At 57.1% G+C, this 23,227-nt stretch overlaps 1 protein-coding gene across 18 annotated transcripts in view; it reads left to right on the top strand.

Annotated features, from left to right (window-relative positions):
- LOC120385046 (alpha-2-macroglobulin-like protein 1) overlaps positions 1 to 23,227 on the top strand; it is a 224,513-nt gene that overhangs the window by 75,150 nt on the left and 126,136 nt on the right. For 2 of the 18 annotated variants that reach the window (XM_039504133.1, XM_039504134.1), the window contains exons 2-10: positions 8,258 to 8,447; positions 8,871 to 9,033; positions 9,507 to 9,559; positions 10,585 to 10,605; positions 11,442 to 11,595; positions 12,887 to 12,971; positions 13,240 to 13,363; positions 14,442 to 14,556; positions 15,490 to 15,599. The exons of 14 other annotated variants lie outside the window; for them this stretch is intronic. In XM_039504133.1, the coding sequence (XP_039360067.1) occupies positions 8,258 to 8,447; positions 8,871 to 9,033; positions 9,507 to 9,559; positions 10,585 to 10,605; positions 11,442 to 11,595; positions 12,887 to 12,971; positions 13,240 to 13,363; positions 14,442 to 14,556; positions 15,490 to 15,599 (1,015 nt within the window). Of the gene's footprint in view, positions 1 to 471; positions 698 to 8,257; positions 8,448 to 8,870; positions 9,034 to 9,506; positions 9,560 to 10,584; positions 10,606 to 11,441; positions 11,596 to 12,886; positions 12,972 to 13,239; positions 13,364 to 14,441; positions 14,557 to 15,489; positions 15,600 to 23,227 lie in introns of those variants that run through there. 2 more of the 18 variants (XM_039504135.1, XM_039504131.1) reach the window with 2 other exon arrangements.

Raw genomic sequence — 23,227 nt, 5'->3', positions numbered from 1 at the left:
GCAGCCAGATCCTGGGACCATGGCTCTGTCCCCTTCCCCAGCCCTTCGGTCATTGCTGTGGGGTTTGGCTTTAACCCTGGGTCGGGCAGCGACAGCCCCCCGGGTTCCAGCCCCAGCTGGCAGAGCTGCCCTCATTACACATGTCTACATGAAAATGAACCTGTTCAACTGAAGTTAGTTTTGAAACCAGTTTACTTACCCCAGTGAAAACCCCAGTGTGGATGCACTTATTGTGGTGTGGCGGAGGTTGTTTTAGTTTAGGTTCAATCAATTAGGAATTGAAACTAAACTAGAATCAACTCTTCTCTCAGCCCGACAGGAGCACCTCTACTGGCTCGCATGGGTTGAACTAAATTGATTTTAGAAGCGAAGGCCTGAGAGAGGGAGGAATGGCTTGTCCGACTCCTTACAACTCTTGCTTGGTTTTGGGTTTTTTTGGTATGTTTTGTTACTATCTGTTTAATTCCACAGACCAATGACCATTGTGGGGAAAGGCAATCTCTGTGACAGGTCTATCCCCAGTCAACCAAGGTGTGAGAGCCTAGTGTACATGCTGTGAGATGCCCAGCCAGTCCTCCAGAGATCCCAGGGCAGAGACGACTTGACATTCCTGCTACTTCCTGGGTAAATAGGAAGCAAGAAAAATAAGTCCACAGACCATTCAGATCCTCCCTATCCATCGCAATTCTCTTCCTCTTTGCCTGGGCCTGGCTTCTGTAGTGATAACGTTACACTAACAGAGCTGGTGGCATTTAATTCCTGTTCCCAGTGATGTTTATAGGCGGAGCCAATAGCATCCCCTCTATTTCTGCTGCCTGACCCTTTCCATGATAAAGTTCTCTCCCAGTCTTTTCTTTGAGATGCTCTCACCTGCCATTGTTTGCAGCGGGTCTTTGCTATTCAGCCCTCAGGCTGGAGAATTGGCTTTTCTTTGTTCTATCAGATTCCATTCAGATATTGCTTAGATAGGAACCCCGGGGTTTCTCCCTTTTTTCATTTGGGGACCCCTATAACATTTCGAAGGGAGGTGCGGACCCCCTTGGAAATCTTAGAGTCTGCGGACTCCCAGGGGACTGCAGACCACAGGGTGAAAACCACTGTTCTGTGGGAATGACGGCCTTTCGCGGACTCTTTAGACCTAGTTTGCCAGCCCTTTTTTGTCCTCGGGCCACAGGTGGAGGGAGAACCACTGACATAAACTGTTCAGAACAATTCCCATTTCCCCTCTGGCACTTGTGTTCCTGCCCAAATCTCACTGAGCTCGAACCACCCACAGTGCCGCCTCCTGCTGCCACCCCCAAAGCAGCAGCACCAGCTCCTGTCCTGGGAACAAGAGGGAGCTGCTCTAGCAAGAGGTGTGGGCTTCCCTCCCTGGGCACAGACCATGGCTCCAGCAGCCCATGGCACCTCTGGGCGATCACATGGAGCAGGACCTCTGTCCCACCCGGCCCACTGAGCCAAATAGCCCATCACCCACCCAGGACAACAACCTGCTCCTGCTGTCACTTAACGTAATGCTGTGGCCATGGCTCAAGGAGTAGCAGCCTGTGCTGAAGGTTCAAACACACAGAGGGACGTTGGAGGCTCAGCACATACTGAACGCTGTGGTGTGAAGCCTGGAGACGGAATTCAGACGGAATGTGTCAGACCCAGGGCTGGCTCAGCACGACCTGAGCCTTGGAGACACAGCTGAAAACCGCAGAGCAGATCAAACGGAGACAGCGCAAGAGAGCAGTGGGTCCCTGCACAGCCCCCAGGGGTCGTGTCCCACCAGCTGTTTTCCCTTTACGGGGACCCTCCGCTCCGATTGTGGATCCCCCCAGGTTCCTGGAGTCTCTTCAGTCTCTGTGTGGCGGGGGAGGCATGTGGGGATGGAGCCGTGTTCTCTAGGCCCTGTGGGGTCCCTTGGTAGACAGGAGGCTCCCAGGGCCAAGGGGCGAGGCGGGAGAGGCCCACAGTGGAGGTGGTGAAGCCTGAGATACAGCTGGGCACGTGGAGCCTGTGGGGAGAAAGCCCTGACGGAGGGGAGATGTCTCGGGAGGGGGCAGCGTTCAAACCTGGCTGGACCCGGCTGGGTCGGGTTCTCTTGGCCCTGCCGTCTTAGCATCAGTTTCTGAGCTGAATCGTGTTTCTCTTATTTCCTGCCCATCCCCCGGCTCGGGCCAGGTCCCGTCGGGTAATTTCTTGTCCCCCCTGCTCTCTGCAGCTCTTCCCTAGCTGGCGTCATTGCTGCGTTTCGCTAACACGCCCTGAGGAGACTGGTCCATACGATGGGGCCGGACCCGTCCTTGGGGTGCAGACAAGCCCCCTCCCACCGCCCCAACTAACAGCCACCCAGCGATTCTGTGTCAGCTCTGTCAGCAGCCTCCTGCCCCACACTTCCGCCTGGGGGATCTTCTCTCTCTTTGCTCTGGCCAGAAAGGCAGGAAGCGAACAGCCTCTGGGAAAGGGGCCCCTGGGAAGCAGGAAGGAGAAGGAGCTAAAGCTGCCAACCCTCAGGGAGCAGCAGTGGGGCTGCTCTGGAGAGTCCATGGTGCGCTCTGTCTCTCAGGCCAGCGCTGTGTCGCTGTGACCCACACTCACCGAGTGCCCCACTCCCCCTGCCACTCGCTTGGGCCCTCACCGGCCATCAGAGAACGTGGCTCCCGCCATCTCCCCAGCAGTGATGGGCTCCCGCTGGGCACTGCCAGGCGTTTCCTCACCGTGAGAGCCATTCGCCTGGTCAGCAGGGGGCGCTGCAAACCCACCCCCTGACTCATTTCAATCCAGGCCTGGGAAAGCCCGGCACTGACCGGGGCCGGGGCCAGGGCCGGGTCGGGAGGGGCAGGACACGCTGTCCCCAGTCACTCGGTCCCAGCTCTGATTTCCGGGGGCGAATGCTGCTCTGGGAGACGCTCCCGCAGCTGTGCCCAGACACCACTGGGGCTGCGGAGCCTGTTTGGGTCGTTGGCTGGGGCTGTCTCAGGATGCCCAGCAGTGACCGAGGGCAGAATTGGGCTCTGTGATGCCAGGACTGGCCGTGACAGAGACCTGAGCCGTTCCATGGACGCCGATCTAAGGGATATGGACCCCAGGCCTGATGCCTGACGCTCACCCCCTTCCTGAATCACTCTCCCCTCGGCAGGGGCCTCCCACCCCACCCCAAGCTTCACCACCCCCAGAGGGCCCTGTCTGCCTGGTGGGACTGAAATCCCTGTTACCTTTGAACCGTCCCAGGGGACAAGTAAATATTTGAAGGTAAACCAGGAAGGGTCAGTGACCTGGTGCCAGATCTCTGCATCCCTGGAGCCAGGGCCAGCAGGCTGCAGCCTCCCTGTGCAGATGTCTGCAGTGCCGGTGTTTGTGTGTGTGAGTGTGTGTGTCTGTGACAGACCAGCCCTCTCCCCTCCCCTCTTCCCAAACCCAGAGCTCCCTTGTGAGTCTCCCTGCAGGACCCAGCCAGTCCCAATGATCCTATATTCAGTGTGGATGGAAGAGACCAGGGCTGGAGCGTGCTCAGCGCAGATGCAATGTACAGAGACAAATATTCATAGCTTGGTAGATTCCAAGGCCAGAAGAGAACATTGTGATCATCTAGTCTGACCTTCCGTATAACCCAGGCCAGGGAATTTCCCAAATATGATTCCTAGAGCAAATCTTGTAGAAAAAACATCTAATCTTGATTTAAAAATTACGCTCACTGTTAAAAATGTTCACCGTATTTCCCATCTCAGTTTGTCTAGCTTCAACTTCCAGCCATTGGATCGTGTTAGACCTTCCTCTGCTAAATTAAAGAGCCTGTTAGCTGATATTTGTCCCCCATGTAGGTATGTATAGGCTGTAACCATATCACCCCTTAGCCATCTCTGTGGTAAGCTAATAAATTCAGCTCTTGAGGATATCACTATAACGCATGTTTCTAATCCTTTAGTCGTTCTCGTGGCTCTTCTTTGAACCCTCTCCAATTATCCACATCCTTCTTGAATGATGGACACCGGAACTGGACACAGGATTCCAGCAGTGGTCGCACCAGTGCCAAATACTGTACAGAGATAAAATCACCTCTTTGCTCCTACTCCAGATTCCCCTGTTTATGCATCCAAGGATCACATTAACCCTTTGGGCCACAGCATCACATTGTGAGGTCATGTTCAGCTGATCCAGGCTCTCCCCCCCATTTGCTTCCCAGAATAGGAATTTGCTCCCCCCATCCTGTAAATATGGCCTACGTGCTTTGTGTCTAGATGTGAACATCTACACTGAGCTACACTGAAACACATATTGTTTGCCTGTGCCCAGCGTATGAAGTGATCCATAGAACTCTGTATCAGTGACCGGTCAGCTTCGTTATTTACCACTCCTCTAATGTTTGTGTTGTCTGCAGTCTTTATCACTGATGAGTTTAAGTTTTCTTCCAGGTCATTGATAACAATGTTAAATAGCACAGAACCAAGAACTGATCCCTATGCAATCCCCTCGATCAATGATGGTTCCCCATTCACAGTTACATTTTGAGATTTATCAGTTAGCCAGTTTTTAATCCATTTAATCTGTGCCATGTTATTTTATATTCTTCTAGATTTTTAATCAAAATGTCATGTGGTATCAAGTCAAACGCCTTACAGAAATCTCAGTAAATTACATTGACACTATTACCTTTATCTACTAAACTTATAATCATCAAAAAATAAATCAAATTAGTTTGACGGGATCTGATTTCCATAAACCATTGCAAATTGGCATTAATCATGAGAGTATCTTCTAATTCTTTATTAACCAAATCCCATATCAGCCACTCCATTATTGTGCCAGGTATCCATGTCAGACTGACAGGCCTTTAATTAGCCAGTTCATCCCATTTACCTTTTTAAAGTATTGGCACAACATTAGCTTTCTTCCAGTCTTCTGGAATTTCCCCAGTGTTCAAGACTTACTGATAATCACCATTAAAGGTCCAGCGAGCTCCTCAGCCAGCTCTTTAAAAACTCTTGGATATAAGTTATCTGGAGCTGCTGATTTTAAAGTGTCTCACTTTGGTAGCTGCTGTTTACCATTCTCTCCAGATACTAGTGGAATGGAACGAGTGTTCTCCCCTTCATGTGACATGACAACTTCATCTGTTTTTTCCCAGATACAGAACAGAAATATTTATTGAACCTTTCTGCCTTTTCAGCATTCAGGAGTGACGGACGCTCCCTAAAATTGGGGGGGCCACCGGCACCGAACCATTGCCCCACCCCCCACCACCACACCTTCTCCCTGAGGCCCTGCCTCCACACTTCTCTTCCCCTGGAAGTCCCACCCCACACTGCCCTGTCTCCCCAAGCCCCCACCCTCACACCAGCCATTCCATCCGAGGGGCCACCCCCATGCCACCTCTTCCCCTTAGACTTCTAAATGTAATGGAACCATGGCCCCCTGCCCATTCCCCCACTCCTGTTCCGGCATCCCGTCTCCATTATTATTGATAATTCAGCCATTTGAGTTGATAATGGACCAGTACCATTGTTAGGATTCAGTTTGTTCCTAATATACTTTAAAAGCTCCTTCTTATTGTCCTTAACTCAGCTGGTCATAGATTTCTTCATATGTCATTTTGCTTCCCTTATCAAGTTTCTACAGTCCTGATTTATATTCATTTCTGTCAACTTCTCTTTTCTTCCCTTTGCTATACTTCATTTGAAAAAATATTTTATAGCTGCTTTCATTTGCCCTCTGAGCCAGGTCAGTTTTTTAACCAGTTTGATTGATTGTGGCTTTTGGGACATCTAGTAAAGTGTGCTTAAATAGTTCCCAGTTTTCATTCACATTTTTCTGATTAAATTCTTCTTCCCGGCTGGTTTGCCTCATAATTGTTTTCAGCTTTGTGAAACAGGCCCTTTCAAACCACTGAGTGAAAATATTACTGGTCTGGACTTTAATCTGTTGGCACGTTGTAAATGTGATGGAGTCAGGATCACCTGTACCTAGGCTACTGTTCATGTTTAGTTCTGTGATCAGCTCCTCTTTATCTCTCAAGGCGAGGGCTCATATGGAACACTCCTCTGGCGGATGGAACACTTTTTGAGTTGGGAAAATGTATAAGAAATTCCAAAGACATTTTAGTACTGGCAGCACCAGACCACTAGCATGTGTCACTCACATTGAAATCCCCCAGGATCACACAGCTTCTTTTCCTACACCCTATAAATAGCTGCATAAGGAGCCACTCATCCTGTTCCTTCGTGTGATTTGGTGATCTGCCCCAGAAACCAGCTAATTGCTAACACCCCATCTTGTGCTGTATTGGTTAGGACACGGATCCATAACCATTCAAGATCATTTTCTCCCAAGTTATCAGTGAAACGCTCTACTGACCATGTGCAAATGGCAATGTTCTGTACTTTATAACCTAGCCAGATTGACGTGGATTTTCATGGCAAGAGGAAAAACCCTTCTCTTCCCCTAGCACAATCCCCCTGCCAGATTTCAATTGCAGGCTCTAAAGCATGAAGGCACTAGAACTCCTCAACAAAATGGTCAGGAAAATGGATTGCCCTGGAAAAAACGATCTGTGTTAATGCTAACCATGTTCTCAGAAATGGCACAATTAGTTTTTGCTGAAAGTTTACAAAAGAAATTCAACGCAAGGCAGAGCCTGAGCATGGAAATTTCATCCCCAGCTGTCCCCGTTTGGGAAAGTTACAAACGATTGTGAATGTGGTTTTCATGAGACGTGTTCAGCAACCCCAACATTCTCCTCATTTGCATTGCAGTAGTGGGGTCGCTGCCCGAACCCACTTTAACGAATTCATTTCTCAGCAAGCTCCTCCCCCCTGCTCCTGCCAGGGCTTCCTCAGCATCCCGGCTACTGCACCACCACCGACCCCCAGAGGGGTCCCACCCCGGGGCCGGTGCAAGGATGTTTTGTGCCCTAGGTGAAACTTGCACCTTGTACCCCCCACGCCCCCGCACTGAGGCAACCCCCGCCCCAGCTCACCCCTGCTATGCGCATGAGCACCCCGAGCACGCCGTCGCTGCTTCACTTCTCCCACCTCCCAGGCTTGCGGAGCCAATCAGCTTAGGAGGCAGGAGAATTGAAGCAGCCACGGTGTGCTCAGGGAGGAGGCAGGGCAAGGGTGAGCTGGGGCGGGGAGTTCCCCTGCGTGCCCCCTCCTTGCTGCCGGCGGTTCTTCCCGCACTCCCCTACCCCAGCTCCCTCCGCCTAAATGCTGGCGGTGACCAGGACGGCTGAAGATCCAGCTGCCGCGGTCGCTGCCAAAGAAAATGGCGTCCCCCAAATACCAGTGCCCTAAATGGTTGCACAGGCCCTGTCCCACCCCCTGCTGTGTGACCAATGCAAGGGGCCCCCTGGCTCGTCTGACCCTTTGCCAGGCAGCATCCTCTGACTCAAGCTGCAAGAACCTGTCAGAGCCTCGAATCCAGCAGCTGGGGGTGGTGGGTAAATATTGTCCCAGCTGCGTCCCCAGACCCAGCCAGAGACCTGACACGACCCTTGTTTACCCCGGATCAAAGCGAAGCTCCGGCTCCAGAGTCTGTAACAGGGCAGAGCAGGCTGGTCTCCAGCACAGAGCGTGGGGGAGAGGGAGGAAGAAGGACCCAGAGGGGGGTGACGTGTGTGTGTCCCCTTGTGCCTGCCCCTCTGCCTGCACCCCAGGAATGGGGGCCCCAGTAACCTGCATGCTGCTGCTCCTGCACCTCACAGCTGGGACATCTGCAGAGCCGTAAGCCGTGTCCGTGTCTGTCTGTCTGTCCGCGTGATGGGCGGTGCCGGAGGGGGTTGAAAGCAGCCGAGGGCACCGATGAGGGGGCTGCTGGATCCGAAACTGACAGGACAGGTCCGTTCTCTCGCCGAAGGGTTCCTGCGAGGGCGGGCGGAGGCCCCGGGGTGCAGACTGGGCTGGGGGTGGGGGTGGGGGTGGGGCTGTATCTAAGCCGGTTACTGGCTGCAAAGGGCTCAGGTGCTCAGCACAGCCCCAGACTAACCAGCCTCCCCCCCGCCCCCCCGCCATGCGCAGGGGTCTCAGCTCACTCTCAGCCCCACTAGCTGCCCCCTTCTGGGCAGACTGAGCAGCCGAGAGGCCGGGGATGGAGGGGGACTGAGCCCCTCTCTGCGCCCCCGGGGCCCCTCCAGCTCCACAGGAGGCAGGCTGGGCTGTCGACCCAGCTCTGTCCCAGCAGGGGGGACACTCAGAAATCGGGAGTCACCCCCGGTCCTGGGGGAGGCTCTGGGCTGTCCCATTCCCCTCCCCCACTGCCCGGTGCTTTCCCCTCCCAGGCACTATGTGGTGGTGAGCCCAGCCGAGCTCTACCACCCGCACACGGGGACGGTGTCAGTTCATCTCGGTGACCTCAACGAGACCGTCCGGGTGAGCGTCCGGCTGGAGAGGGGGGATGGGCCCAGCGCTATCACCCTGCTGGAGAGAGAGGTCCGGGAGCCCCGTCTGCACGAGAACGTGCGCTTCCAGGTGAGCCCCCGCCCGCAGCCATGGGCACGGCCCCGGGCACTGGCCATGGGCACAGAGCCCGTCAGCCCCGGGTCTGCAGCCCCAGCCCAGCCTCGGCCCCCGGGCACAGCAGGGCTCAGGGCACTGGCCATGGGCACGGAGCTGGTCACTCAATGGGCAGCTGTAGCCACAGAACTCGAGCCGATCCCTCAGCAGCGACAGGCAGGGGGGAGCGGGGATGGGTGGGGGGCACAGAGCGCCCTGGCTTCCAACTCCACCGAGCGCCCCAGGTTCATGCTCCCCAGGCTGGGGACGTGGGTTCCTGTGTTTGGGGGGGCAGGAACAGGGACCACAAACACCACTGCCCCCCCACGCAATAACGGGTCTGCACCACAACTGGCCCATTACCGGCCGTTGTGGCCTTGCTGGGGTCCCCGTGTGCAGGTTCCAGCCCCGTCCGGGGGGCAGCAGGAAGTGGCAGAGCTGCACGTCTCGATCCGGGGAGATGCCCTGCAGTTCTCTGAGCAGAAGAAGGTGCTGCTGCGGGCGCTGCAGCCCGGGACCTTTGTGCAGACGGACAAGGCCGTCTACAAGCCGGGACAGACAGGTGAGAGGGCAGGAGCTGCTGAAGGGAGTTTCCTGGGGCCCCAGGCCCTTGGGACGGACTCCCGGGCTCGGGGGCTGGGCTGGGGGCCTAGCGGGGGATTCGGGACTCTCACTTCTAGGCCCCTGTCTCCACCCGGCCCCAGGGGAGAAGAGGCCCAAAGCCTGAGGCCTGTTTGGGAGCCTGTCTGGAACCAAGTGGGGGTCTCAGCCCGTCCTTGGCGATGGCACAGACACTGCAGGGGGCACCGATCAGCCTCCCCGGGCAGCCTCCTGCCACGCAGGGCAGGGCCGGGGCTCATTGGCAGAGGGCAGCGGGGGGAAGCTGGCGCTGCGCTGCCCGGGCTGGGCTCATTCTGCGGGTTCACAGAGGCCGTCAGTGCCCGGGGCGTCCGGCTGGCACCTTCCCCAGCTGGGAATTCACTCAGACAAACCGAGCCGGGGCTGATTCCCGCCTCTGCCTCTGCTCCTTTGCAGTGAAGTTTCGAATCGTCAGTTTGGACAAAGACTTCGTTCCCAGTACCCGGAAGGTGAGAGCTGGGGTGGGGGGTGGGGTGGGGGCAGGGTAACAGGGCCCTGGTGCACTGGACACATTAGGTTTGTCTACACCAGGCAGCCTGTTCATCCGGTTTGAAATCAGACAGTCCTCTTCATGGGTGGTTTGCCCCCGTCCAGTGCATGCTTGTGTCTGGTATTGGATGGGGGGCGCCATTTGGCAGAGCGCACTGCTCCGCCCCTGCTGGCGTGAACTCACACACACCGAGTGTGCGAGGACACGCCACCGGGGACAGGCCCACACCAATCCTGGAAGTACCGGGATCTCCGGTATCTGGGAATGCCTCAGCCGCCAGCCTGCCCTACACTGCTGCAAGGGGCGAGGCTCCCAGGGCAGGTAACAGCCTTGCAGTAGCAGGGCTTGTGCTGGCCTGCTGAAAACAGCCGTGTGGAGCAGCCCCCTGGGCTTCAGAGCCCAGTGCCTTGGGCAGTGGCCTCTGTTGGCTGCAGTCTCTTCACTGCACAGAGAGGGTTGATTGCACATTGCATGGAGCCGGAGTGAGGGCGCAGGGCACCCACTGGCTTTAGTGCAGTCTGTGATTGGCTCTGGGTGCCCCCCCGATGACAGTCATTAGCACCTTTCAGCCTAACCGTGCTGCGCGCTGAGTGAGGTGGCACAATCGGGCCCAGTGTGGAAATACAGATTGACAGCTCCCCTCCCAGCCACCTCGCCCGGGCACTGGCTGCAGCGGAGACCCCCGGTCCTTAGACTGCCCCTTGGCAGAGACCCCAGCATCTCACCCTGCTCCTCCACGCACAGACCAGCCACCCACTGCCCTGTACCCGCCACCGTGGGATGGGACATGGGAGGTGCGAGGGCTCCAGCCTCATGGGCTCCCCTCCCTGTCCCTGCTCCCTCGGTCACCCCCGCTGCTGTGCCCATGATCCCCCATGGCCCCAGAGACACCCCGGCCCTGGGGAGGTCACAGGCAGACCCGGGGGCAGTGGGGGGTGTTTCCTGTCCCTCTAACCAGCCATCTCCTGTCTGTTTGCTTTGCAGCTGCCCCTGGTGACCGTGCAGGTCAGTCTGTGCCTCTCCAGCCTCCTCCTCTTCCTGTCTGGCTCGTCCGAGGGCACCCGGGGGTGTTCAGTGGTGGGGACCCCAGAGGAGTCTGGGCTGTGACCACAGTGTCCAGCAATCCAGCCCTAGAGCCTCTGCCCTGCTGTGGGGGTGCAAAGGGTCCCAGAGCACAGGGCGTTTCTGGGCTGGGCCCCATGGGGGGCAGGGAGGGGATATTTGTGCCATCGGGGTACGTCCTCCCCACCCCGAGTTTGCAGCGTCTGGGGCTGTCTGTCCGGGAGGCAGGTGGGTTTGGGCCTGGCTGGGATCCCTGCCTGAGTCGCTCACCCTGAATGTTCCCAGCCCCCGAACTCTGGGTCAGGCAGTGACTTGATCAGCCGGTGGGGAACTCAGCGGGGAGCTCCCTTGGGAGCCTGATGGGGGAAGGGCAGGGGAGGAGGGAGGGTCTCTGGGAGCTGCAGGGGCAGAGGGGAGGGGTGGAGGTTTGGGGAGGCTGTGTGGGGGGACGGGGGCAGGGAACATACCCCCAGAGGCCTAGCACTGAGATGGAAACGGTCCCTACGGCGAGTTCCCTGGGCTTTGTCCAGGCTGGAGACGGGGTGTCCCTCGGGAGCCTGTTCCCCCCAGGGGCGGTGCCCTCGGGTCAGGGCTGAGGGGAGCTGGCAGGGGCCCCCTTACCCAGCACCTGCCCGGCGATGCCTGCTCCAGGCTAAGGAGAAGGATTTGAGCCCCCGGGCGTCAATCCAGCCCCCGTCGGCAGCACGAGGCTCTCGGGGGCTGCCGGGGACGAGCCGTGTGTGGGGGCAGCGTCTGAGCAGGGCGTGTCCGTGTGCCAGGATCCCAGCGGGAACCGCATCGCCCAGTGGCGAGATGTGACTCCGCAGCAGGGCATCGTGGATCTGTCCCTCCCGCTGTCTGCAGAGCCGGCCCTGGGGACGTACGCCATCGAGGCGCAGGGGACGAGGCACTCGTTCAGCGTGGAGGAATACGGTGCGCAGCGGGGCCCAGGGCAGCGACCAAGGCCGTGGCTCCGGCACACGGGGTGGGAGCGGGATTCCTGAGTCTCCCTGGGGCGAGGTGTCCGTGGGTCCCTGTCAGAGAGTCCCTGGGAGCTCAGACCCCTGGGACTGGCCCACCAGCTCCAAGCTCTCCTGGGCCTCAGCCACCCCATGCCTACTCCTCCTGCAGTAGGGCCCTGGGGGAGGGGGAATTCAGCCTCCCTGCCCTGCCCCAGCCCTGCCCCACTCTGCCCTAGGCCCTGGGGGAGGTCTCAGGTCGGCGCCGCTGTGGGGATGCAGAGCTGGGGATTTCAGTGTGGCCGGCCCCAGACACACCAGCAGCATGAGTCAGAACCGTGGCTGTTCCATGCTTTGGTCTGACTCTGGATTTCTGCAGCCCCAACCCCTCCCCCCAGTGTCTGTGGGAGGGGGAGGGGGACGGGGTCAGTTACCATGTCACCAAAGTTATCGCGGGAGCTGGGCCTGGCTCCCGCTGCTGGATGGGACGGAGCTTCCAGCTTCTCACCAACCCCCAGCAGCTAACTCTGACCCCCCAGTCCCAACTCAGCCCCCACCCACATCTGGCCTGTGCCCCCAGCCCGACCTCTGCTCCTCCTGGAGCACAAGGGGCTCTTCACACATAAACACCCTTCCCTGAGCTGGTGTTGCTGGGAGGGGGAGGGAAATGTCAGTGGCCCCCTCTCCATCCTCCCCCACAAAAAACCTTTTCTGGCTCCTGCGGGGGAGGGGGAGAGAAGATCTCTGATGTCTCCCTTGAAACAGCTGCCACCTACCCCCACCCTCGCCCCAGACACTTGCTCCTGACACGCTAACTGCCTCCCACCACACTGATCCCCAACAGGTGCTTGGGGCAGAGGTAGTGTGCGGAGCCCCCTGGCTGCCCCTCTGGGTAGGAGCCGGTGTGGGGACATGCCGCTGCTTCCGGGAGTGGTGTGGCACCAGGGCAGGCAGGGACCCTGCCTTAGCCCCACTGCGCTGCTGACCGGACTTTTAATGGCCCAGTCTGTGGTGCCAACCGGAGCCGCCAGGGTCCCTTTTCACCAGGCGTCCCAGTTGAAAACCCGACACCTGGCAACCCTACTCCTGCAGCCTGCAGCCTCTGCCCAGCCCTGCTCCATTTCCGGGCCCTTCCCCTTCCCGCCCGGCCGGCAGGTTGGTGGGGGGCTGCACAACCCGGGGAGAAGCTCCAAGGCCGAGGATCACGATGAAACCCCCGAGCCGGGGCTGCGGGTCGGTTTCACCCCGTCCCTCTCTGCCCCCAGTGCTGCCCAAGTTTGAAGTGACTCTGGAGCTGCCCCCTGTGGTGACGGTGCTGGATGAGACGCTCCTGCTGCGAGTGTGCGGCCGGTGAGTGTGACAGCAGCCCTGCCGGGCCGCTAAAGGGGGGGCTGGTACCGCCCTGGGCCTGACTCCCCTCCCCTGCCCCCCAGGCCAGGATCTGACCTGCCTCTTCCCTGCCTGCGCCCCCCTCTGCCCCATGCTCATGACCAGGCAGGGCTCCCTGGGGCTCTCACTCCACCCACACGACCAGCCCCACCCCAGCAGGGACCCCCCATGGGCAGGGGCATTGGCCCCTTCCCTCCCACTTACCCTCTCCCTCCCCTCTGCTAACCAGATACACCTACGGGAAGCCCGTCCTGGGGAGGGTCCAGGCCAGCCTGTGTCGGGAGGAACAACCAGCATATCTCTGGTTCAGCTCTTATGTGTCGCTAATTCCGTGCACGGAGCTTACCGGCCAGGTGAGTGTGACTGGGGAGGGGGCAGGTACATGACATGCTGCTGGAGGAGGCTCCTCTCCATGTTTTTCTTACACTGGCCAGAGGGGGGCTGTGATCTGCCTTGATGATGTTGGTGACATTGGTGTAAGTGCAGGCGAATCAGGCCCTGGATCCAGCCGGGTCCCCATCTGGCAGGCTGGGGGTGGGAATTGGCAGCTGTGTAGCAGTGCCTAGGGACTTCCACGCCCCCCCCCTTCCCCACACTATCTTAGTGCCTCACTTACCCTCCTAGCACCCGGGAGGCAGGGCAGGCTCCTGTCCCCATTGTACAGATGGGGAACTGAGGCACAGAGATGCTCAGGGTCCGTCCGCGCATCAAAAACCCTGCGGCAGCGTCTCCGAGCCCAGCTCTGCTGCCTGGGGCTTGCGCCGTGGGGCTAAAGGAACAGTGTAGACGCTCGGCTGGAGCCGAGACCCACCCAGAGTCTAGTGCCTGGACTCGACCGACGACCTGCTGGTTTTAGTCCTACAGCACAAGCGGGGTCAGCAGGGCTGGGCTCAGACTCGCGGCCGCAGGTGGTTTCTGCTGGAGCCGTACTCAGAGCGACTTGCAGGCAGCCTGTGGCAGGGCAGGGACTCTCCAGACCTAGGCTAGTGCCCCAGGTTACGGGGCCGCCCGTCCTCATCAGCAGCTCTCGTTAGGCGGGGGCAGATCTCCCCGAATGCTCTCAGTCCCTGGGGGCGGGGGGGGGGGGGCGATTGGAATCAGCCAGCGTTACCATGACGATGGGGGACTAGCACCAGGGGATCTGTGATGGGCACGAGTGGCCAGGGCCTGTTTTACGTCTGTGATGGGCACAAGTGGCCACCCACAGCAGCTCCAGCTGCACAGCGCCCCCTAGCGCCGCACTGGGGTAGCGGTGTCAGGCTTACTCCGAGGTGAGAGCGCCCCCTGCTGCTGACTTCAGCACCCAGGTTCTCTTTGAGTGTCTCCCGTCCCAGCACTAACCAGGCCAAGCCCGATGAGAGACCCGCTGAGCTGACACCTGCGGGACCTGGTGCAGAGCTGCTGCTAACGGGCTCTGATCTCTCCCTGCAGACTGACAGCAACGGCTGCTTTTCCAGAGAGGTGGTTGTAGCTCCCGTTAACCTGACCCACTCTGGCTACAAGCTGAGCCTCCAGGCCAAGGCGTCTCTCATGGAGGAGGGGACAGGTGGGACTGAAATCAAGCACACGTGCACGTCCCCTGGCAGCCCCCAGCACTAAACCCCTGGGGCAGAGGGGGTCTCACTTGCCCATGTGGCCATGTCATTTGTAGCCCAGCTGCTTTAGAGACGGGCCCAGAGGTAGCGTTGGGGGGTTGGATCTGGGGTTCTGGTTCAGCCCATCACTGGGATCGATCCCTCATGAGGAGTTCAGACCTGGGCACGTTCATGCAAAGACTAAACACACTCTCGCGAGTGGCCTCTGGCTGTGGACTGAGCTGGCAGAGCGGAGTGACGGCCCAGCCTGTGTCTCTGGGCCCTGAGTCACGGCCTCAGTGACGTTAGCGCTTAGCGTTCAAAACTGCAAGTGCTAATCGCTTAGCAACGAACCCAGATAACTCCACATTTAACCCAGAAGAATCCTGATTTCCAGAGCGGCAACACCTGTTTGGCTGAAAACTGTAACTGTGGGGTGGCTACGTTACCCTCGGGTGCTGACATCAGCGATGGTGAAGTGGCTGGAGGAGAGCAGGTCCAGAACGGCAACGGGTCACTGGGCACTTCTGAAAATGGCCCTTTCTGGGGCCAGGCCCTGTGCCGAGAGGTCTGTGTGTGGGGTCAGCTCTGGGGCCGTTCAGTAAGGAGCTGGGGAAAGGGCCGCAGAGCCAGGAGACCCTGCTGGCAAATGTCATGTGGCTGGCTTGGGATTAAGCCCCATGGAAGGTGAATCTAAATTTTCTAGTTTCCAGATTCCCCAGGAAAATCCTTCTCTGCCCCCAGCCGAACTTCCCAAATTCTCCCCCCAATCACACCCTCCAGTCCATAGCGAGAGGGGGTAGAAATGGCTGGGCGGATTGTTATGGAGAGAAATCTGTGACGTAGCCTGAACTCTGGTATCGCTCCCGGCACCTTCCTCCTATCGTCCCTCCCTCTCCTGCTAGGGGTGGAGCTCAACGTGACCAAGAGCTGTGACATCGTGTCTGAAATCGCTACGGTGACCTTTGAGGATGCTGACGAGACTTACAAGGCTGGAATCCCCTACACTGGCAAGGTAATGGGATTACCGGTGTGACAGAGTGGGATATGTCTGTACCACACTGTAACCTCCATTGATGTTGACTGCTTCCGGATGTGCTGCACTTCTGGTGCTCATGTGCCCCATGCACTGGAGATCGGATGTGTTAGCTGTGCTCTCCATGTCCTCGAGCCCCCCTTCCCGAGGGCACAATGGGGGTTGAGCAACCAGCCAACCCTCAGTTCCTTCTGACGGCCTCTGGCTGAGAGCCAGAGCCAGCAGCAGTGTCCAGTCTCCTGCTCCGCTGAAGTTTTTCTCTTTACGTTTTGTAAATTGTAATTTTTGATAATTAATAATTGTTACTGGAGATAGTGGTTTAGTTAGTTTAGCTGAACTCTCCTGTTGTAGGGAGGATTTCAGTCGTAGACTCCCTCTCCTCGGAGCAAAGACTGTCAGCCATACGTACAGGGTGGGGGAGTCTAGCCTGGGAAGCAGGGACTCTGAAAAACACTTGGGGGTCATGGTGGATAATCAGCTGAACATGAGCTCCCAGTGCAACGCTGTGGCCAAAAGCGCTAATGCGATTCGGGGATGTATAAACAGGGGACTCTCGAGTCGGATACTCTGTATTTGGCAGGGGTGCAACTGATGCTGGAACCTCGTGTCCAGTTCCGGTGCCCACAGTTCAACAAGGATATTGATAAATTGAAGAGGGTTCGGAGAAGAGCCCCAAGACTGGGGAAAGGATTAGACAAGATGCCCTATAGTGAGAGACTCAAAGAGCTCAGTCTATTTAGCTTAAGAAAGAGAAGGTTAAAGGGTGACTTGATTACAGTTTGTGAATATCAGGGAACAAATATCCAGTCTAGCAGAGAAAGGTCGAACACGATCCAACGGCTGGAAGTTGAAGCTAGACAAATTCAAACTGGAAATAAGGTGTAAATTTTTTATAGTGAGGGCAATTAACCAACACTTTACCGAGGTTCATGGTGGATTCTCTGTCCCTGACAATGTGTAAATGAAGACGGGATGTTCTTCTAACTGGTCGGCTCTGGGCATTATTGTGGGGCAGGTCTCTGGCCTGTGCTAGGCAGGAGGTCAGACTGGATGATCACAATGGTACCTTCTGGCCTTGGACTCTATGAATCCTGGTAGCGGGGGTAAGGCTCTGAGGTGAGCAGTTCCTGTCTTCCCCATGTACAGTGGGGTTTTGCCCCCAAGATTTAAATTATGTCCCTCGTGTGGGTCTGCCATGCCCGGAACGACAGACACTCTAAGTGTCTGTATTGTCTGGGTTCACAGACACACGCTAGAGAGCAGTGCAGGGACTTCAGAGCCCTCCCCAAACGGGCTGTGAAATCCAGGGAGACTAGACTGAAGGGATTTCTGCTGGAGACGTCTAGGCCAGGCTCAGTCCCTGAAGAGATGCAGGATCCTCCTCGGACCGATCACCCTTGGGTAAAAGTACCCTGGCAGCCACCTCTTCTGCCTCTAAGGCTGTGCCTGCCCCAGTTAGCAACCTCGAGTGTGATGGACGCCATCCTGCCAAGGAGCATGGGAGTAGATCTCCTCCTCAGGTGCCTGCTACGTCACCTCTTTCTGTTTCACTTGAGAAGGGCAGCTCGAGGCCAATCCCTGGTCCCTCTGGTGCCCAGAGAGCAGGAGTCCCGAGTCCTTAGTTCCACTGCTGGCTCGTCCCTTGGTGCCCAGAGAGGATTTCACTTGGTGGTGGCCTCTCAGCACCACTGCTTGCGGCACAGTCATTGCTGCTGGTGCTGCTACGGGTGCTTTCGGCACCACTGTTTGCCGCACCGACGCATCACGCTCGGAGCTCTCGCCTTCATTGCACCAGGTGCCGCTCTCCTCAGTGCCTCTGCTACCCGCACCTGTGGCCCAGATGTCCCATTTCCCACACTCATCATCCATCGCACGGGTCCTTACGCGCCACTGCTGACAGTGCTGGATCTCGTTTCGCGTCCCGCACCAACAGGCACAGCACCAGGCGACTGGATCGTTTCTGAACTCCCAGACGCCCCTTTGTTGGCTCCTTGAGGAGCAATAGGGGAGATTTTAAAGGCCACGGTAAGAAAAGCCACGTCTAGCAGTCAGGGTTCCTGGCCTAGTGGGAGGGGGGAAGCAGTAGCTCGATAGATCCTGTTTGTAGTGAGGCTTTTGACATCCTCATAAGCAAACTAGGGAAACGTGATCTACGTCGGGGTTCTCAACCTTTTCCTTTCTGAGCCCCCCCACCCCCAACATGCTGTAAAAACGCCTCAGCCCACCTGTGCCACAGCAACTGGTTTTCTGCGTATAAAAGCCAGGGCCGGCGTGAAGGGGTAGCAAGCAGATCAATCGCCCCATGTGGTGGGGCTGCAGCCCTCTGCCCTGGGCCCCAGCATGTCTCACACTGGCCCTGCTTGGTGGACCCCCTGAAACCTGCTCACGGTCCCCAGGAGTCCCTGGCCCCCTGGTTGAAAATCACTGGTCTAAATGAAATTACTGTAAGGTTGGTGCACAACTGTTGAAACCCCCATACTCAAGGGGTTGTTATCAATAGTTTGCTGCACTCTGGGCAGATGTGTTTAGTGGGTCGCACAGGGGTCAGTCCTGGGTCCGGTACTACTCAGTATTGTCATTAAAGACTTGGACAATGGAATGGAGAGTGTGCTTCTAAAATGTGTGGATGACACCATGCAGAGAGGTTCCTAGCACTTTGGAGGACAGGATTAGAATTCATAACAACTTTGACAAATTAGAGAATTGGTCTGAAATCAACAAGATGAAATTAATTAAAGCCCAATGTGAGGTACTACACTTAGGAAGGAGAAATCAGATGAACAGCTACAAAATGAGGAACACCTGGCCAGGTGATAGTGCCACTGCAAAGGATCTGGGAGTAATAGCCCCCAGTCCTCTGAGCGTCGCAGGTAGTGTCCAGCCCCTTCTCCTCTGGGCATTCACAGAATTACCAGGCCACCGGCTCCCAAAGGACCAGTGCACCACGGCTTACTAGTTATATCTTAGATCCCAGCTCCCAAGGGAGGCATGCAGGGTGCAGGCACAACCAATGGACACTGGTGGCTAATGCATTCAGATCTCCAGTACATGGGGTATATGCACACCAGAAGTGGAGCACATATAGACACCACATCTCGAAGAACGCTAGTTATTAACAGGTAAGTACCTTCCCATTGTATGTGCTGTGCACACGCCTAAATTTACCCAAGGTAGATTATCGTATTGTGTTCTTGGCAAGTGCCCAGCCTAGAAAAGGTGCGTGACACTTTGTTGAAAGACGATCATGGAGAAGATCTCAAGATGGCAATCTAGTGCCATCAGTTCTGATTGTCTCTCAACTACTGGCCCACCCCCACAGAACAATGTTTTTTCTACCAAAGGGCTTACGGGTGGTGCGAGCACGTCTGGGGGAGGGAGAAGGAGTTCTTCTTCGAGTGCTTGCTCATATGCATTCCAGTTAGGTGTGCGCGCGCCACGTGCACGTTCGTCGGAATATTTTTACCCTAGCAACCCCCGATGGGTCGGCTGGGTCGCCCCCTGGAGTGGTGCCGCCATGGCACCAGATATATACCCCTGACAACCCGACCACTCCTCAGTTCCTTCTAACCGCCCGTGTCAGTCGTTGGAACAGTGGAGCGCGGCTTAGCTGTCCTCCACTTCCCTAGCTACTCCTTATTTGTTCGCTATCTTTGTTGTATATAGTTGTTTTTATATATAGTTATAGTTAGTTTGACAGTTCTTAGATAGTTAGTGCATATAGTTCAACGGGGTTTGGGCATTAGCCCCTTCCCCACTCCCGGTGCTGGGGCCTATGCCCGGTTCACCGGGCTTCAAACTGTGCTCGGCCTGCCATAAGCCGATGCCCACAAGCGATCCCCACGACTCTTGTCTAAAGTGCCTCGGGGAATCGCACATTACAGATAAGTGCCATATTTGCAGGGCATTTAAACCGAGGACAAAGAAAGAGAGAGACTTTCGCCTAAAGAATCTCCTCATGGAGGCAGCTTTGAACCCTCCGTCCTCGGCACTGACCGCTGAGCATACTGCTAGCAGCGCTCCTCCGGCACCGGACCGTTCCGGCACCGCCAAAACACCATGGCACTGGCCATCTCCGGCGCAGGGTCCTGCTCGGCACTGATCTCTCTCCCCAAAGGCGAAGAGGTCGAAGTCCTCTACCTCGGTGCCCTCGGCGCCACAGATGCAGCCCCGTTCGGACCGCCCGGCACCTGCACCTGCTGCGGCACCGACTGCTGCAGTACCGTTGACTCTGGTCCCACGGGGGCCGTCGAGTCCGGTACCTGAGAGCTCCCCACTGAGGCCTGTGGTTGAGCTTACGGTCCCCTCTACACCGGCGACATTCTCGACAGCCAGGGACCTTATAGCCATGACTGAGTCTGTGCTGCCTCAACCCCCGGCACCACCGGTGCAGGTATTACACTCCAGAGGCAAGCCAGCCATAATGAGGCCTCCTTAAGTCGGCTTAGCAGACCGGCACCGATCACGATCCAGGTCCCGGCGCCGTTCCCGGTCTCATCGACGATCACGGTCCCGACGCCGCTCGCCCATTCGGTACCGATCGTACTCGTGGCATAGATCAACATCTCAGCCTCTGGCCTGGTACTCTCGGTATCGCACCAGCTCTCGGCACCACTCCCGGCACCGTGACTTGTACCAGGGTCTTTCAGCTCCTCCCTTGCCGTCCCGGCACCCGTCCTTGTCTTCTCAGGCGGACAGTGCGTATGCCCAAGACAAAGATGCCGATGTGCCCGCCACGATATTCCATGAGCCCCAGGCTCAGGATCACGGACCTCAACAGTGCGCATTCTGGACACCTTGGGCTTATCATCAGGCCCAAGGTGCGCATCCAGGTCCATCGCACTCTGCCACGTCGGAACACTGGGTGCCGGAAGCCACAATAAGCCGCCCTCCTCCTTCTGCTTCGGAGGAAGTGTCGGTCCTGCCTCAGGATTCCCAGATCCCAAGGGAGACAGAGGCTGTCCAACAAGAAGAGCCCTCAGCTGACCTGCTTGTCCCAGGTCTCTCCTCATCCTCCTCCCCTGACGAGGTGGTAGCCGGAACATCGTCTGTAGGCCCTCCACCAATCGACCTGAGGGCCCACCAGTGACTCCTCTGGCGTGTGGCTCAAAATATGAACTTGCAAGTCGAGGAAGTCCCAGAGGTAGGGGACCCAGTAGTGGACATCTTATCATCTGATGCCCCCACAAGAATGGCCCTCCCCTTTCCAGGACGATCCAGGCCAATGCCATCACGATCTGGCAGTCTCCGGCCTCTGTCTCACCTGCTGCCCGAAAATATATGGTGCCCTCCAAGGGCTATTGTAACTTGGCGGTACTCACCCCTGCGGCGCCTCCTACTGGTTACCCCGGGAATTAGCTCTTCTTCCAGTCCGGAGCGCCCTCTGCAGGCTGGTGATCCACCTGTTTTGTTCTCGGCCCCGTGTCCCTCCCTGGACCCGGTGCCCCTTTAACTATAACTGGGTCTCCTCCTCCCAGGGGAGCCCCCACCCTACTATCCCCACTTTGCCTCAGTAGTGGCCACTGACAGTCATGGTCTAGCCCCACACCCTGGGGCAGACTGCAGCATCGGCCCACTCATCACAGGCAAAAAGGGGTTTGGACCTGCTGCTTTACCTACTCCTGGGTTGTCCCTTGCAACCCCCAGTACCTCTTGCCCTTTCCTAGGCCGCAGCCTGGGGCCTTCCAGGCTGGAGCTTCCCTAGCTCCTCAGCCCTTCCCCAGCCCTGCTTCACCATAGGTACCTTTTCAATCTCTAAGCAGCCAGGCCCATCTCCCTCTGGAAGCAGAGAGAGACTGACTGCTCCTGGCCTCCCTGCCTTCTTATAAGCCCTGTTCAGTTTGGAGCGTGACCTCCAGCTGCAGCCACTTCCCCAATCAGCCCAGCCAAAAAGCCCCTTCCCAGGGCTGTTTTAAAGCCCCAAAGGGCAGGAGCGGGTAGCCACCCCGCTACAGCTATGAATTCTTGTACGTCCATCCCCCTCCTTGCTCCCTCGTTGTCCAGTTGGTCAATGAGAGAGAGCGCCATGGCCAGCAGGCTCCAGCCCCGAAATCAAAAGACGCAAGGTGTATGGACTTGCTGGGGCGCAAAGTCTATTCTGCGGAGGCACTCCAACTCCGCGTGGCTAATCAACAAGCCCTCCTTAGCCGCTATAACTATAACACCTGGGCGGCAGTGGACAAATTCAAGGAGCTGCTCCCGCAGGACTCCCAAGAGGAATTTGTGGCCATTCTGGACGAGGGAAAAAAGGTGACTAGAACTTCCCTCCAGGCTTCCCTGCACGCCGCGGACTCAGCGGCCAGGACCCTAGCCTCTGGGGTCACTATGAGGTGTATCTCATGGCTGCAAGTCTCAGGCCTCCCCCCAGAGCTCCAACATACAATCCAGGACCTCCCCTTTGAAGGGCAAGGCCTGTTCTCTGATAAGACAGACCCTAGGCTGCAAAGCCTAAAAGATAACAGGGTCATCATGCGCTCACTAGGCATGCACACGCCAGTGACTCAGCACAGGCCATTCCACCCCCAGCCACCCTGCTCTTACCCTCAGCCCAGACAGAGACAGGACTTTGCTAGAAGGCGGGGTAGAACTGGTCGCCGGATGCAGTCAGGCAACCAAGGGGGCCAGAACCAAAGTTCCTCGAAACCTTCCACAGGACCAAAACCCTCCTTTTGAAGGTGCGCCCGAGGGCATCGTACCAGTATCGTCACTGGATCCATTCCCTCCTTTCTCCAACTGCCTTTCTCTTTTCCTCCCTGCGTGGTCCCGGCTAACGTCAGATCGCTGGGTCTTACACACGCTGGAATTTGGGTACCACCTCCAATTTATTTTACGCCCCCCCTTTCATGCCCCTTCCTCGTCCCTCTTCAGGGACCCCTCTCACGAGCAGCTCCTCCTCCAAGAGGTGCAGACACTCCTTGCCAAAGGAGCCATAGAGGAGGTACCGGAACACGAATGGGGCACGGGGTTTTACTCCCGCTACTTCCTAATCCCCAAGGCAAACGGGGGTCTCAGACCCATCCTGGATCTGCGTGAACTCAATAGATACATCATAAAGCTGAAGTTCCGTATGGTATCCCTGGGGACCATCATCCCATCCCTGGATCCCGGAGACTGGTACGCCACCCTCGACATGAAAGATGCTTATTTTCACATAGCCATCTACCCACCTCACAGGAGGTTCCTCCAGTTCGTAATCAACCGCCAACATTTTCAGTTTGTGGTCCTACCGTTTGGACTCTCCACAGCTCCAAGAGTATTTACGAAATGCATGGCTGTAGTCACCGCCCACCTCCGTTGCCGTCGGATACACGTTTTTCCGTATCTAGACGACTGGCTCATCCGAGGGGCCTCTGAGGCACAAGTGATCCATCACGTCCACATTGTCAAGGACCTATTCCTACATCTAGGCCTAATGATCAATGCGGAAAAATCCAGTCTGATTCCTATTCAGAGGATAGACTTCATTGGCGCCACCCTGGACTCCAACCTCGCCAGAGCCTGCTTACCGCTGCCCCGGTTCCAAGCAATGGTGGCCATCATCCAGAGTCTGCAAGCTGCTCCGTTGACTTCAGTTCGCACTTGCCTCGGTTTCCTGGGTCACATGGCGGCGT

This window comes from Mauremys reevesii, linkage group 17, assembly GCF_016161935.1.
Source record: "Mauremys reevesii isolate NIE-2019 linkage group 17, ASM1616193v1, whole genome shotgun sequence".
Classification (NCBI taxonomy): Eukaryota; Metazoa; Chordata; order Testudines; family Geoemydidae; genus Mauremys; species Mauremys reevesii.
This window is presented reverse-complemented; position numbering and strand designations above follow the sequence as displayed.